This window comes from Saccopteryx bilineata, chromosome 1 (assembly GCF_036850765.1).
Source record: "Saccopteryx bilineata isolate mSacBil1 chromosome 1, mSacBil1_pri_phased_curated, whole genome shotgun sequence".
NCBI lineage: Eukaryota > Metazoa > Chordata > Mammalia > Chiroptera > Emballonuridae > Saccopteryx > Saccopteryx bilineata.
Genome location: NC_089490.1, coordinates 243153544 through 243169171, shown reverse-complemented (window position 1 = coordinate 243169171; position 15628 = coordinate 243153544). Strand labels below are relative to the sequence as shown.

At 41.0% G+C, this 15628-nt stretch overlaps 1 protein-coding gene across 1 annotated transcript in view; it reads right to left on the bottom strand.

Annotated features, from left to right (window-relative positions):
• Positions 1 to 15628, bottom strand: part of WDR70 (WD repeat domain 70) — a 306182-nt gene that overhangs the window by 20796 nt on the left and 269758 nt on the right. The window contains exons 14-15 of the mRNA XM_066239985.1: positions 2049 to 2149; positions 363 to 442 (exon numbers count right to left, since the gene is read on the bottom strand). Of these exons, the coding sequence (XP_066096082.1) occupies positions 363 to 442; positions 2049 to 2149 (181 nt within the window). The remainder of the gene's footprint in view (positions 1 to 362; positions 443 to 2048; positions 2150 to 15628) is intronic.

Genomic DNA, 15628 nt, shown 5'->3' with positions numbered 1-15628 from the left:
ACACCGCCAGTCAGTCACTGAACGAGGCACCTCCTGCTCCCCTGATTCTGAGACAAGCACCCTTTCTTGTTTATTCTTAGAACAGATTGTTATTCTTTAAAAGGCTGCTATGGAGTCATGCATTAAACTCAAACAGGCTTTTCCGTTTGGGATTGAAAGCTACATGGAACAGCTCTGTCTCCGTTATGAGTCACAGAAGCTATGGGGCTATTACACGGCTCGCAGCCCTGTCCACATGAATGGGACAGCCTGTGAGACACGCCTGAGCTCGGAGGACTGTCCCGTCTCTAGAGCCAGCAAGTCAGCAGCAGCACACGAGGGCCAGAGAGAGCTGTAAGGTGAGGACGATGCGAATCACTCACGGGTGATGATGTAGTCCTGGGTGAGTGTCTCGGCTTGTTTCGCCTTCCGCTGCGTTTTAACCACGCAGAGCTTTGCTCCCCTGAGGAGGGTAAAAGCATATTATTTTCTTTATTTGGTCTATGTTGAGAGCATCAGGGACTTTCAGGACCACACTCTGCACACAGCATCTCACCAAGTCTTTGACCTTCTCGGGGATGGCCCAGACGGGGCCCTCCGTGACATGAGAGCAGCCAGGTGGGAAAGCAAGCCCGCCAGTCAGTGTCTACCGTCTACTGCCGAGCGAAGGGGCGGCAGAAGGCAGGTTTAAAAAATGCATAGCAATAACTTAAAATCATAAGGAGATATTAATAAAATTAATAAACCTTTTCACCCTAATGGTCAGAGGTTTCAAATCTTCATTTATGTCCCAGATGAAAGCGACCTGGGTGGTCTAGACCCCAAGAAGCATGTGTCCACATCTCAAACACAAGAGTCCAGTGTCTGGAGCTGAGCCAGCTTGGCGGTGTTGCCAGGGAGCTACGGCCCAAGAATGCGTGGGATTAGCCGAAAGTGTGCTGAAACCACTCACCTCTCCTTAGCAATACGAGCTAGCCCATTCAGGAGAAGCAAAGAAAAATAAGCACAGTTCTGAAAGAGTTCAAAGATAGTGCTTTCTAAATGGGCGCTATCAGATGGGGTTCATCGTGTCCTCAAGTGGAATGGACCCCCTCTCATCCTCATTATATTAGCATTTTCAGTTTCTTTATTGAAAAACAAAGTCTTATTTGTTCTTAAATACCACAATATATAACCTTATTTTATAGGACAAGGGTTCCAACCGTAGTCTAGAAAGTTCTGAAGAAAGACAGGACTGTACACTTTCATTCAGAGCCAAATGATGGTCAATGAATATTCATTAAGAAAGCAGAGGTTTCATTTTGCCCTAAGGATGTGGGGCCTCAAAGCAGGTTTATGGGGCAATTCCAGTGAAATTAGCTTGTGAGTTTTAATACTAGCTAACAAAGTCTTACTCTAAAGAAAGCCCTATTCAATCACTGCACCCTAACAGAAAGAAATAAAACCATCCTTTCCCATGTCCACCCACGTCCACCTCGGAGCCCAAGGACAATGGGAGTAACTGATGGACCGACTGAGCTTCTAGTGAAGTTCTCTGAATGCACTGGAGTGCTTACATGTGGCACTTGGGATGGGCACAGGGTTGGGTGGGAGAGTGTCTGTACCTTCCCTTCCTGCCAGCAGAGAACCACCCTGGCAAGCACCCAGTCCTGTACCTGATAAAAGGCCAGACAGAACGGGAACAAAACAGACTTGCCGTGCCCGCTTCCTGTAAGGGGTCTTTCCCTGCTTTGCTAATAATCCCCGGGATACACCGCTGCTAATGCCACTGTCCAGGGTGGTATGCTCAGTGGGCAGGGCTCCCCCACACACACCTTGCACACAACATTTCTGCTAAAGAGCTGCAAAGTCCCAGGAAACTTTCACTTTGAATTCTGTATGGATCAAGGGTGACATCCAGATCCTCTTTAAAGCACAATGCTAAAAGTTTGAGGCTTTACCCTGTGCCAGCTGCATTGTCTAAAAGGGTTGGTCCCCATCAAAGGAGGAGATAAATGAGAGCAGGGTGGAAACAAGGCCCCATTCCCAGCAGCTGTCATCCATCTATAACAGGCGATGCTCCTGGGTACCTCTGACTCTTGTTGGGGTCGTAATAGACTTTGGCCAGTCCGTTTCCCGTTCCCACCATGATCTGGTTCAGCTTCGGATGCCAGAGGCAGCGGACCACGCTCTGAAAAGGAAAGGCATGGTGATCAACAACAGAGGCCAACTCCAGGGGAAGAAAGCCTGCCGCACTCTGACGGCCAGTTCACTAAACTGCCTATCCACCCAACGGCCGCCTCTGTAACTTTTAGGACATTTTCTTCTAAACCAGATGGTCATATTCCTCAGGTTAAGTGCCTTACCATCACTTACTCTCTGTGTGACACCTATAAAAATAAAAAGACATTCCCTTGCTACCATTCTTCCTCTCTGTTCCTGAAAGCCTTGTGAGCACAGCGTTAGGCTTCCCCAGCCCCACCAGAGACTGGCCTTGTGCAGCGCTCAGCGCACGGAACTCAAGTCTGCCACTTTTGAAGCAGATTTAGATCTCGGTGTTTTGTGCTTTTACATACACAGTATGTCCCTCTAGACAGCAGATTGAGGCCAGGTGGCTATTGCTTTCAGTTTGCAAAGATCCAACTCTCATAAACCTTTCTCAGGAACAACACATATTTGCAGGCATTGAAGAATGCCTCCCTATCTATGAGATAAACCAGCAGGACAACAGCAGAAGTAAAGCAGAGATACAGAGTACAAAGACTTGACATTAACCTAAATGAAAAGCTGTTTAAGAGGAGGTTTGCTGGAAGTTCTGATCCTCTGGATTCGCTGCTCAGTGGAGTGAGTGGTGCTCTGGGGTCAAAAAGAACAGCGCGTTCTCAGTGAGGACTGCACCTGTTTTTAATTTTTGTCTGCAGTGAGTGGGCAGCGGTGGGAGAGACGGCAGGGATAGAATTAAGGGGGAAAAGATAAAGCTGCACTTGATAGGAACAAATGCCACATGCTAGGTTCTGCAGCTCTGTGATGGGACAAGAAACAGCTATTCAATGTTTATTAACAACCAATCATGCACCAAGCAATGTACGAAGACTAAGGAAAGAAGGGGACAATTAGATACTGACATTTTACTGTCTAATAATAAAATGACAATCATGGAATTTCTGTCTTCTAGATCTACCATGGATTGAAGTTTGGATTCTTCTCCCTAACCACCCCATTTGTTTGTTAAGACAGAATATCTGGGAATCTCTGCGGTCCCTTTTAATAGAAATTCTGGCTCTCATTGGACTGGCAAAAAATATGCATAGTTAAATGGCTACTAATCCTTCTGTGAGATTCCTGAGGAACTAAGGAGAAAATGTAGAGAAGTCTGTAGGACTTCCAACCCATGTCTGACAATCAATACTCCAGAGGACTGATTCTTAGGCTCTGTACCATGGAAGAGGGTTGAGACGGTCTATTGAGGAAAATCAAGTCAGAACAGCTATGTTTTCCCTGTGGGTACAAGGGAAATATAGCTAAAATGGTAGATTTTCATAATTTAGGTTTTCTTTCCACAATTCTTCTTAAATCTATGGTGCCTGCTACCTAATGTTGTAAGCAAGTACTTAAAGATATATAATGTTTTTTTTACACACTCAATAGTGAGTGACTGTTTAACAGAAAAATCTGAAATATCAGAAATCACATACAGTTTGGCTTTTGGGAGGGTTGTCACTACTTTACACATATGCTTGTGGCACCTATTTTAAAATGCATGCATTTTCTCCTAATAAAACTATGCTGGTTGGTAAGGTAGAATTAAATATAAAATATCTATAGTCCGCAAAACCAATCCTGACTTGCAGATACTACTCTACTGACACTAATTTGAGAACCATTGCTAGACCATTAGAAGTTTCCAGATGGTCACGGCCAGGTATGGAAACATGAGAAGAGTCACAAACAAACCTTCATAACCCATATCTCAAATAAGTTCATCCACGTCAATATTCATCTCCTTTAAGTCTTTGTTTAAATGCCATTGCTACGGAGACCATCCTATATAAAACTGTTCCCCACAACTCCCATTACTCTGCTTTTTTTTCTTCACAGTCTGTATCACCTTTTAACATCATATATAATTTACTGTTAATTATGCTTACCATCCTGCCTTCCGTCTAGAACATATGTTCCGTAGAGGCAGAGATCTTGGTCTGCTTTGTGTAGCAATATATACCAAGTGCATAGATTAGTATCTCGTACTTAATAAATTTTTGCTGAAGAAATGAATTAAAAGTTATAGTTCATCCAAGCCTAACTACATAGATGATCTGCTAAGTGGAATTGGATGTGATTTTCAAGTTAAAATATTACTACCTAAGAGGACTACTTTATTCCTCCAGACCATTACTATACTCAAGTATCCTACACTTGCGATAGGGTCAGTTCTCTCCATCGGTGGTCCAAAAATGAGGAATATGCACGGACCAGAGAGCAAGAGAGGTAGTGAGAGGGGCTTTCAGGAGCCTTCAGAAATCCTAGCCACTCACAAATGGCCCTAGGACAGTCTTAAGGACATAGTACTAAAGTTATTTCTCTGCCTTGGTTCTAGGAGGTCTGGCTAAGCAGTCTAAGATTACTGGTTCTCAGATATGTTTTCAAGTGAACAAGGTGCAGAATTGGAAAAGATCCACAATGTCAGCCTGGTAAATTCTAAGACACTCGGCCAAACAGGCAGTTTCCAGGGGCAGTAGGTCACAGTTACTCTCTCCCTCTATGTCAAGGGTGTAAATATCGGAAACAGGCAACTGCCCAGGCGAACAGACCAATGTTCCAGGGAGTCCAAGCTTGGGCACTGCACCTCCACCCGATCACAACCGTTCCCCTCTAAGCTCTTTGGCACACACATGGCTGGTCAGCATTAGCTCTTCATGGAGAAGCACATTTACACTCCTTTTTCCCAGAGAAGCAAGAAGGCAAGTAAGACCCCTCACTCTAAACAGTCATTCCAGAGCTCCATCCATCCACTGTAACAATGAGTCACCAGTGCAGCCAACAGGGGCTCTCTGAGCAGTCTGACTTAGCAAAGGACACTTGAGGTTCAATTACCCTAAGACTGGTTATTAATCAAACACTACAGGAATTCCAAAACATGGAATGGAGAAACAGAATTCAAAGTCAAAGGTGGGTGGGCCTTCTTTGTTTATTAATATTTATTGTGTGTGTTTAGCTAACCTTCATAAACTTTGCAGCTAATGCGGCTCCACACTTTGTCCTGTCAGGGAAATGCATCTTATAGCAGAGAGCTGGCCATCTGCCAAACCAAACAATCTCTGAGACGGCGGCAAGGCTGGGAGCAAGCAGGGCTGCCGTGCTGCTAACTTGTCAAACACACATACTGGGCTTTACTTTAAAACAATGGGACACGTGCCTGCTAGAAGCCCGAGGAACTATCAAAAGACAGATGAGCTGCAACTACTTGAAAGAGTGCGTTCATTCAATCAACCATCCACCCAACTTCCTGCATCCTCTGTCTTAAACCAAAGCCTACTTTTATTTTCACATTAGAAGTTGGCAGTGCACAGTAACCCCAGCCTGCCCGAAAAGCACTTAGCTCTAGCAGCAGCCATGAAGAAACAATAACAGGAGCTGGGGACCATAAGCAAGATGACAAGGAGGAGTTACAAGACTTGAATATGCTGTCTTAGAAGAGGTGCTTCTGTGGCTGGGCTCTTGACACATTCAGACCGACACACTTACTGAACCATGCAGCAAATGAAGAGAGCACATCTGAATCACGCGATGTCTAAAAAGATCAAAGCGAAAGCCTGCACGTTATATCAAGAGTTTCAAATGGCAGACCACTGTAGTACAAAGAACTAGGTTCTGAAATTAGTCTGCATATTTTAACTTGCTGATTTGCTCAAATGGATAAAACATTTTATCAATTTAATCCAGTGCATCTTACCAAAACATGTGGGACCACTCATGGCTTCCCCTAGTCGCCTAAGCTGAACTCTACTTTAGCATAAAATTAGGTTTAGTGTTTTAAACCAAAGCCTACTTTTATTTTCACATTAGAAGTTGGCAGTGCACAGTAACCCCAGCCTGCCCGAAAAGCACTTAGCTCTAGCAGCAGCCATGAAGAAACAATAACAGGAGCTGGGGACCGTAAGCAAGATGACAAGGAGGAGTTACAAGACTTGAATATGCTCAACACAGGGATCTTTCTTCTCTGCAGAGACCAAAGGGCCGGGAAAGAAGACAGCTCTGTGTGTGAAGAGCAGTGTCAAAATTCCAAAACAGGAATTTCGGAATTACCCCTGAGCAAAAGTGGAAAGTCCACAAAATATTTCAAATAATTTATTTCTGTGGTTTTCGGGTTTATTATAAGTGAAATCACGGAAGCAAATGAGGGAAAAAGAAACCAATGGGAGAAATAAAATGTGTATTTTAGGACATGGTGGGAAGGGAATCATTAGGTATCTGGAACTTGACATTATTTAAAATAATTGAATCCTCACAACCATACTACAAAATTAGTAAACTTATTTCCATTTCACAAGAAAAAAAAACAACACATGAGGTTTGTAGGAGGGTGGGTAACTTCCCCAAGGTCACAACCTTATACATAGAGCAGCTGGGACAGCAGGGAAATTTTTCCAACTCCAATGCTCCCTCTTTTATATGACCAAAGTATGCAAAATTCTATTTTAGAAGATGGAGAGAAAGGGACGTTACAGATTTTATATCATTTACAAACTGACCTACCCCAGAAGTAGAAGTCTTTGCAAGTTTCTGTTCAACAGCAGATGGTATTACTAAAATCATAAAGGAAAGAGGCCACTACTACCCGGTTCACAAATGTTATTACAAAAGAAAGAAATGCTTCTGTAACATCTCAACTGTCTGTGATGTACATATCCAACACCGCCCCTGTTCTACTTCACACGCTAAAGGAAGCCCAACACCCTTCATAATTTTATATTAAAACATGATGATGGCAAAACACCATTTCCGGACCCTTCCCGCTGCTGACCCACACTGTAAACTAAACTGCCTCTGGTTTTCTCCTGTTTTGTCTTTGTCATTAGGTCCAAAAGTGGATAAGCTAACTCAGCGAGTACTTGGGAGAACAGGTGTTTTTTAGAATTTTCGAACGAAGAGCCTTGCGCCTGCCTGTGAAGGAGCCTGCCACATCATCCAGCAGGCTTGCACAGAGGCAGTCTCATGGCCATGAGCATCCTCAGGACCATGCAATACATCAGAATGGGCATGTGCACATGTTGATCCCCAAGGCTAAGAATACAGAGCAAGACGTGAGTCCAAGACCATTAGAGAGAACTCAGATGAAAATGGAAAAGTACTGGAGAAAAGTTTCATAAGTTTTATTTCACAGAGAAAGAAAAATTGCTTTCCATATTAAAATCTTGAGCCAGGGAGGTAGACGAGTAAGATGGGAATTCTTTAAACTTTTCCAGGCTCTGTCATTTCCTCCCAAAACCTTGCTTTCCCCAAATCTAGATTATTTTGTGGCATATACATAGGCCCCGGGGCTTGGCCTCATCCCTCTGACGTTCAGGAAGCAAATCTGTGAATCAGGCCCTTCAACAGCCACCTCACCTCCGCGAAGACATCCCTTGAATGGAAAAGGTTGAAGACATTTTCTCTACTCTGCTCTTCTCCTCTCTCTAAGCAAGCTCACGCCTGTCCTGTCTTCCTCCTCCCCATACCTCTGACTCCAAGGAAGTTCTATCACAGGGCCAGACTTGTCGCAATTGTCATTTTGAGCTGGAAATCTTCTCAGTCTTCCCCCTCCCTTGTCCCAGATGATTCTCTCTCTGATAAACCAGGCAGAAGCGCAGGGGTGCAAAGGGAAAAGATGCCACAGCACTTTGAGAAATGTAGGGGTTGCTGCAGAGAAATCGGACAAGGAGAAGGGAGGCTTCACCCGGCCACAAATATTTGATACAGATGCAGATTACACTTTCCTAAAATTGTCATCGAATTATCAAATTAATCCCCATCAAGTCCACTGAAAATGCATGTATTAAAATCAGTGTGATTGCAGCCTGTGCTCTAAAATTAAGGTAACCACTAAAGCAGCAAAAAATGTGGAATCTGGTAGTTGTCCTTGGCACTAAATGAGTCACATCTGTATCTGATAATAAACTTGCCTAAAGAATTTCATCACAAGAAAAAGTTCTCAGAGAAAATGGAAAGTCTCTTGGGTAAGAAAATTAAACACAATTTTGTTCATCTAATTCAAAACACTCAATTTCAGTTTGGTCCAATCCTGCTATTTGAGAAGGACTCATAAATAAAGGCAAAGAAAGCACCAATTATAATGGAAGAAAATCAAGTAATTATTCTTATCGATGACAGTCTGGGAGCAGGAAACAGGCCGGAGTCTCCGGGGTGAGTAACATGAGTGGTGGCCCCACAAGGCAAGTGCCCCAGGGGCGCTGGACCACAGAGGGCCACAGAGAAGCAGCACTTACTGGAGGACCTTCCCAGCATTCCAGCAGAGCTTCCCACTGTGGGCACAGACGGGGTGCAGGTGTGCTTGGATATGGAGTGCCCGGAGGCCTGAGAGGGCCCCGCGTGCTGGAGCCTCAGGCAAGGCACGCCCAGCAAAGAGTAGCCTTATCTGTTTGTACCATGTAGTCTCCATCTGGGAGGCAAGGCTGCTAGAAAGCGTGGGCAGCACTACCTACAGTCACCTCTCTCCATCCGATCCACACACTCCCAGGCCACGTTAGCCTTCTTCATTCATCAACAGTTAGAGATGGGCACAACGATAACAACTATAAATCCTCTGTTCACATGAATAAACAAAGCAAAACAAAAAAAGAATAAAACTATTAGATCCTTAACTACTAGATTAGAAACATACATGATCAGATCGTGGAAATTATCAAGTAGGTAAAACCAAAAAAATACAGGAAAAGCTAAATCTTCAAAGATGAACTCTTCAGGATATGTACAGCATAGTACAGGAAAAGATGTTTTATAAATCATACTCTTTTATTTAGCTCTTGGGGGGGTCTCACAACCCCTCCTCATATAAGACACAGCATTATCTATCATTCCAAAGAAGGAAAAAAAACACTACCCTGGGATATATGTTAATTACAGACCTCTTTCTTCCCCCCACACTATCTATAATAGTGAAAGTCTGGCCAGAGTTCTGATAGAACAGCTGGAAAACTTGTTACTAAAGATCATTCATCAAACTCAGGTTGGGAGAAGAAAATCTGTGGTAGAAAATTCTACAAGACATCGAGTCCTTCACTTGTTCTTGTATCAGTGGGATATGATATGGTGCTGGGTTTAGACAAGAAAGCACCAGTTATTATTGTATTGTATGTTTATACATTATGTAAAGAACAGTGTTTCATTTTGAACACCTTTAAACAGCTACAAAATCAAGTTCTCTTGTTTTGATAGTTCATGGAGTCAGATATGTTTACTCCTTCAGGGCTGTGTTATCCAGGCCTGACTCTCTGTTCAGTGTTGCTCTTCATGGCAATCATGTCCAGATAAGGAAATACAGATACATTTAAACACCAATTAAATAAAATCAAACTCTTGTATGGAGAAGGGGGAAAAGTTTCTGTTTAATCATGAGGGAAATGCTGACTTTTCCCACTGCTCTTAAGGACTGGTTATGAAAGTAACATAGGAAACAAAAAACATTTCTTTCAAACTACTGGCACCGAGAAGTAGTCAATGCCTCTTAGGACAGACAGTTTGTCATAGGGTTAGATGACACTAGAAAATGGACAAACTGTTAAACCAGACACGCCTTCCATCCTCATTCTCCCGCCTTCAGTGGAGCAGGAAGCGGAGGCGGCATGTGGCAGGCACTTCACCAGTGCCACTCCGCAAACGGGGTCACGGTCAGATAGATGATTATGGAAAAAGACATGGCACTCTAAGTCTTGAATCTGAATTCCTACAGTAAACATGATTTCAAAGAAGAGAATGTTGATAGAGAATCAACATAACTGCACCTGAATTAAGAGTCTGTTGGTTTAAATAAATTTATACAGTTGCTCTTTGAAAATGAACTGGAGATGAGACCAGAAATGAAGTGATAAGTGCATCAGAATGTCTTCGCTTTTAAGGAACAACAACGATTAAACGTCTCATAAATACAGTAACAAATTCCAACAAATAATTTTTACTTCAAAGCAGAAGGTGTTCTACAAAATAGATCCAGGGCACAGATCATATTCATTAACACTGTAACCACCAAAACAAATTATATTCATTAGAGTTTTAAATTACCAATATTTTAAACATCCACAGTAAATTTGTGTTTCCTCCATAGAACTCGAAACACAGCTCTTTTTAGTAAGACTGAAGAAGGATCACCTCAAGTTTTAAAGAAGCAGACAAAATAAAATGTGTACTTCTTTCATCAAATCTGAAATAAAACATTTCTACTCTGAAATTCCAACTTTAAAAACAAAATCTATTAACAAAATCAAAAACAGGAGAGGATGATAGGGATAGGCCATTGCAGTAAGTCCCAATAAGGACATACTATTATAAAATAAAATAAAATAAAATAAAATAAAATAAAATAAAATAAAATAAAATAAAATAAAATAAAATAAAATAAAATAAAATGTAAAGCAGAATCAACAGATACATTTTCACTAAGCATCTACTATGTGCCATGTATTATGCTAAGCATTGGGAATATAATGCTTTTAATCCCCAAATGGCATTGAGGAGACTTATTCCAATTTCGTCACTTAAGAATCTATAAATGGCTGAAAGAGAATATCAAAGACAATAATAGAGTGTTGAGAAAACATCCTCCAGGGAAATGTTAAAAAAAAATGACAATAACAACTAAGTGTGGTTCACTTAGATGAGAGAAGACTGAACAAGAACTTTATAATCTTCAGGGAAACACAGGATTCTGACCAGCTGTTCTCCAACTCCATGAGGACCAGCAAAAAGGATGTGGGCTCTAAGAATGTGAGGCTAAAAGTAAAGAAAAAAGGTCTGAAGGTAAAGGCTTTCATAAACAGGAATGAACTCTTTAGGTTAACTCTTCCTTAACAGTAGGTCTCATTTTCACACAGGAGAGGTAAACCACAGTTCTCAGGTGAGCAAGAACGGGTACTCCGGAAGACAATAGTGAGAAACTGAGAAGGGAGTCCAGATATCAGGTGGCAGGTAATGAAGGAAGAGCCAGCCGCTTTGCCTGCGGCGTAGTTACATCAGGGGAGCATGCGCCAGAGTAAGCTCCCGCTGGGACCCGTGACGCTACTTTCTTTCCTACAATATGAACGTCCCTGCAAATGTACAGCAACCGTGGAAGCATCCTCCGAGGCACGTCTGCTGCAATCCGTACCACTTCGTTATAAGTTTTCCACCACTGTTGTAATTTTTTTTAAATATAAAAAATCCTTCTGGTTGTAGGTGAGATAGAGGAAACGCATTTGACTTAGTGTCTCCCTCTGAATGCAGTTATAACACCTGGACAACACGCATGGACCACCTAATTGAGGGCTTTGAAAAGTAAGAGTGCTATAGGTGGGTTGGGGAATTAGTAGGGAATTCAAAGCATCACTGAAGCAGAAGTGAGCTCACCTTGTCCCCTACTCTGTTACTCTACCCCCTCAATCTGTGATGAACAAAGTATCAAAATTTTAAATAGAGACAGGATCAGACCAACTGATTTTTTTCTTTTGCTTCAGGCTTTAATACAGCTTGGCCTAGCACTGCTGGAATCCTATTTTTATTTAAAATATTGGTATTTATTTATCACAATTTTTACAGTAATTTATATATATATATAATGTTACATTAAGATGTTATTTATCTTAATTACTGAGTTTTACAGCACATCCTTAAGTTCTGTGCTGAACCTGACCCTAGTCCTGGCCTTAACTCAACCTGTCTCTCCCTCTATTCCACAAAAAAATTAGCTCAAAATAGACCACACCTAAATGTAAAACAGAGAACTTTTAGAAGAAAAGAAAGAAGAAAATCTGTGTGGCCTGGGGTCCGTCAGGAGTTCTTAGATGCAACACCAAAAGTACATTCTATAAAAGAAAACAACTGATAAATTAGACTTTATCAAAATTAAAATATTTTGCTTTATAAAAGACACTATTAAGAAAAAGTTAAAAAAAAACAAGCAACAGATTAGGAGAAAATATTAATCATATATCCTAAAAACAAAACAAACAAAAAAACCTGGCATCTAGAATATATAAAGGACATAAAATTTAACAGTAAGAAGACCCACGACCTGACTTTAAAGTGGTCAAAAAATTTGAATAGGTACTTTATCAACCACAATATAAAAATGGAAAATGAACACATGAAGAAATTCAACATCATGAGCCATTAGAAAAATGCAAATTATAACCATGATGATATACTACACTACACATATTAGAATGTATAAAGTTCAAGGTGCCAGCAATTCAAAAAATGTTGGTGAGGATGTGGAGAAAATGGAAAATGCATACACTGTTCTTGAGCATGGAAAATGGTATTGCTTCTCTGAAGACTGGCTTGGCGTTCTCCTATTAAAATAAACACACTCACCATATGACCCAGCCAGCGTACTCTTAGGTGTTTACCCTAGAGAAATGAACACTTATGATCATACCAAAAAAGTATGTATGAATGCTTACAGCAGTCCTATCCATAATCTCTAAAAACTGGAAATAATCAAATGTCCTAAACTTTTTTATTTACTTATTTATTTTTTTACAGAGACAGAGAGTGAGTTAGAGAGAGGGATAGACAGGGACAGACAGATAGGAATGGAGAGAGATGAGAAGCATCAATCATTAGTTTTTCGTTGCGTGTTGCAACACGTTGGTTGTTCATTGATTGCTTTCTCATATATGCTTTGACCACGGGCCTTCAGCAGACCGAGTAACCCCTTGCTGGAGCCAGCGACCTTGGGTTCAAGCTGGTGAGCTTTCGCTCAAACCAGATGAGCTCGCGCTCAAGTTGGCAACCTCGGGGTCTCGAACCTGGGTCCTCTGCATCCCAATCCGACGCTCTATCCACTGCGCCACTGCCTGGTCAGGCTCAAATGTCCTTTAACAGATAAACTGTGCTATACAGTGGAAAACTACTCAGAGATAAGATGTAACAAACTATTGATTCACACAAATGACCAGACAAATCTCAAAGGCATTCATTCTGCAGAAACAAGTTGGTTTAAAATGTTACATTCTATATGAGTCCACTTACAACACATTCTTGAAAAGGCAACACCATAGTGATCTAGAATAGACCAGTGAATGCAACAGGGAGGGGTAAGTGTAACTATGAGGGATAACACAAAGCAGTGTTTTGGGGGTGATGAAACTTCGGTATCCTGATTGTGTTGGCATTGGCTAAATGAACGTATACATGTGCTTAAAAGCACAGAACTGTATATACTTTTAAAAAGAGGTGAATTTTACCATATGATTTTTTTTAATAATCACAAAGAATCAGCACTAATCTAGTTCATGTTTCCCTACCTAAAACATTTTAAGACTTCATAAATGTTTTAACAGTTAAAGCACCATGAAACTGATGGTTTCTTTACTCTGCACTCTCATGTGTCTACAGGTGAGCACTCAACTGTATTCTCCAAAGCCTGAAAACTACTGTCCCGGAATATCCATAGCATGGTACCTTGAGGTTCAATGAGACCTGAGAAGCAGTTTCATCAAGTCCGGCTGGAAGCAGTCCACCTTGGACATTGTGAAGCCGACTCAGGAGGGGACTCCAGCTGAATGCCATTTGCTATCTAAACTGAACTCTGGTAGGTACACTGCTTGCTTCAGGAAATCCCAATAAAGGGTTTACTAATCCAAACCATGAAAGCGGCAAACATGCAATATTGTTTTTCATTGTAGCACAATGGCATCTCTTTTTCTCAGCGATTAAAGAAAATACTTGTACAGGAAGCAGTACTGGCTGATCACTGTGCTCCTTGGCAGTAAAATATTGTCCTAAAGGCCACGCTGGAAGTTAGCTCTGGACCCTGGAAAGGGCAGTGCTAGGCAAATCACTACGTAAGTGCTAGATTGGCAGATTTACACTAAAATGCTTCCCATCTCCTACTTACTCCCAGGTTTCTTATCAAATATTCATAAATCTCAGAAGATGAGGATACAACCAGTGCTCACATGTCCTGCCTCTCTGTCCCTAACTGAGCAAACACTCTGTACGTATACTGTCTCACCATTTGGCTGTGGGAAAATACGTATGGCATTAAACATAAATATGTTCATTAGGATCTACCTAGAATGCATTGTTTAATCTTCCCAAGGAAATAAATTACAGTAAAATTTCATTAAGCTGACATCTCTTTATCCAAAATAATACATAATTCAGAACAACTGCTATTCTCTGGTCAACAAGTTGCCTGGTTGCTCTTTAATAAAAATCAGATAATGGAAAGCTAGTTAATTCAAAGCCTATTTTTTTCCATCCCTGTGTGCTACACATTAAAAAGATTTCACTATATTATAGAAGGCAGATAAATGCCAAATATAGTCTTCTTTCAAGTTTACTTTCACACGGAATTTGCACTGCCTGCCGATAATTCAAGTTCCCTCTGTGTACCATTCCTTGTATAATCCTAACTGGGCAAGGACACGCTTGACTCATTTCTAGAAAACTTTTAAAGAGGTGCAACTCTGCTTCAGAAAAATACAAAAAAGAAAAAAGTAAAAAAAAAAAAGTTAAAAAAAAAAAGAGGAGCAACTCTGCCTGAACTGAACCTTTGTATCTATAAGACAGATCACGAGTCTATTCCCAGTCCCAAAGGGAAGAACAGATGAGCTCCGCAGCTCATTCAGAGACAAGCCATCAGAGGCACAGCTTCATTCATTTGTTAAAGTGAATTTCCAGATTAGTTATATCTCTATTCAAGTGTGAGAACAACGATAGATTCCAAAGCCAATTCTGAGGACTTCTGGGATATCTATTAATTTGAATGGCCTTTCTGTTCTCCTCCAAATACACAAATAATGGAAGATGACTGTGGTCTGAATGGTCAGCATGTTCCTTACACTTATAGATGAAGATAAATAGCTATCATGGAGGGTTTATTACTTAATCGCTCTGTTATACCCATTTATTCTCCGTCTTCAATCTCTTTGGATTTAAAATACCAATATCCTCTCCTAATAGGAACACAAACACTTTTATTTGAAATAAAAGTTGCAATACTTTCATTTTATATGTTAACCCATATAACAATTTTCTTGAACATCAAAATTTATTAATGTATTTGTTATATGTGGGACTAATCAATGGATGATGTGATCACATATGATACCCTTTTTAACAATCTTTACTTCATTGTCAATTTCTTAGATTTAATATGTGCTATTTTCATAATCAGAAAAACACATTTAAAATAGAAAAAGCTAAGAGGAAAAATAATGTGAACTCAAGTTCACTTCACAACTTCACCTAATTAAATAAAGAAGAAAGCATAGTTGATGTCTTTATGGGAATTTTATTTATTTATTTATTTATTTATTTATTTATTTATTTACTTATTTCCTGAAGTGGGAAGCAGGGGTGGGGGGGCAAACAGAAAGACTCCCGAGTGCGTCCTACTGGGATACACCTGGCATGCCCACCAGGGGGCGATGCTCGGCCCATCTGGGGCATTGTTCTGTTGCAAACTGAG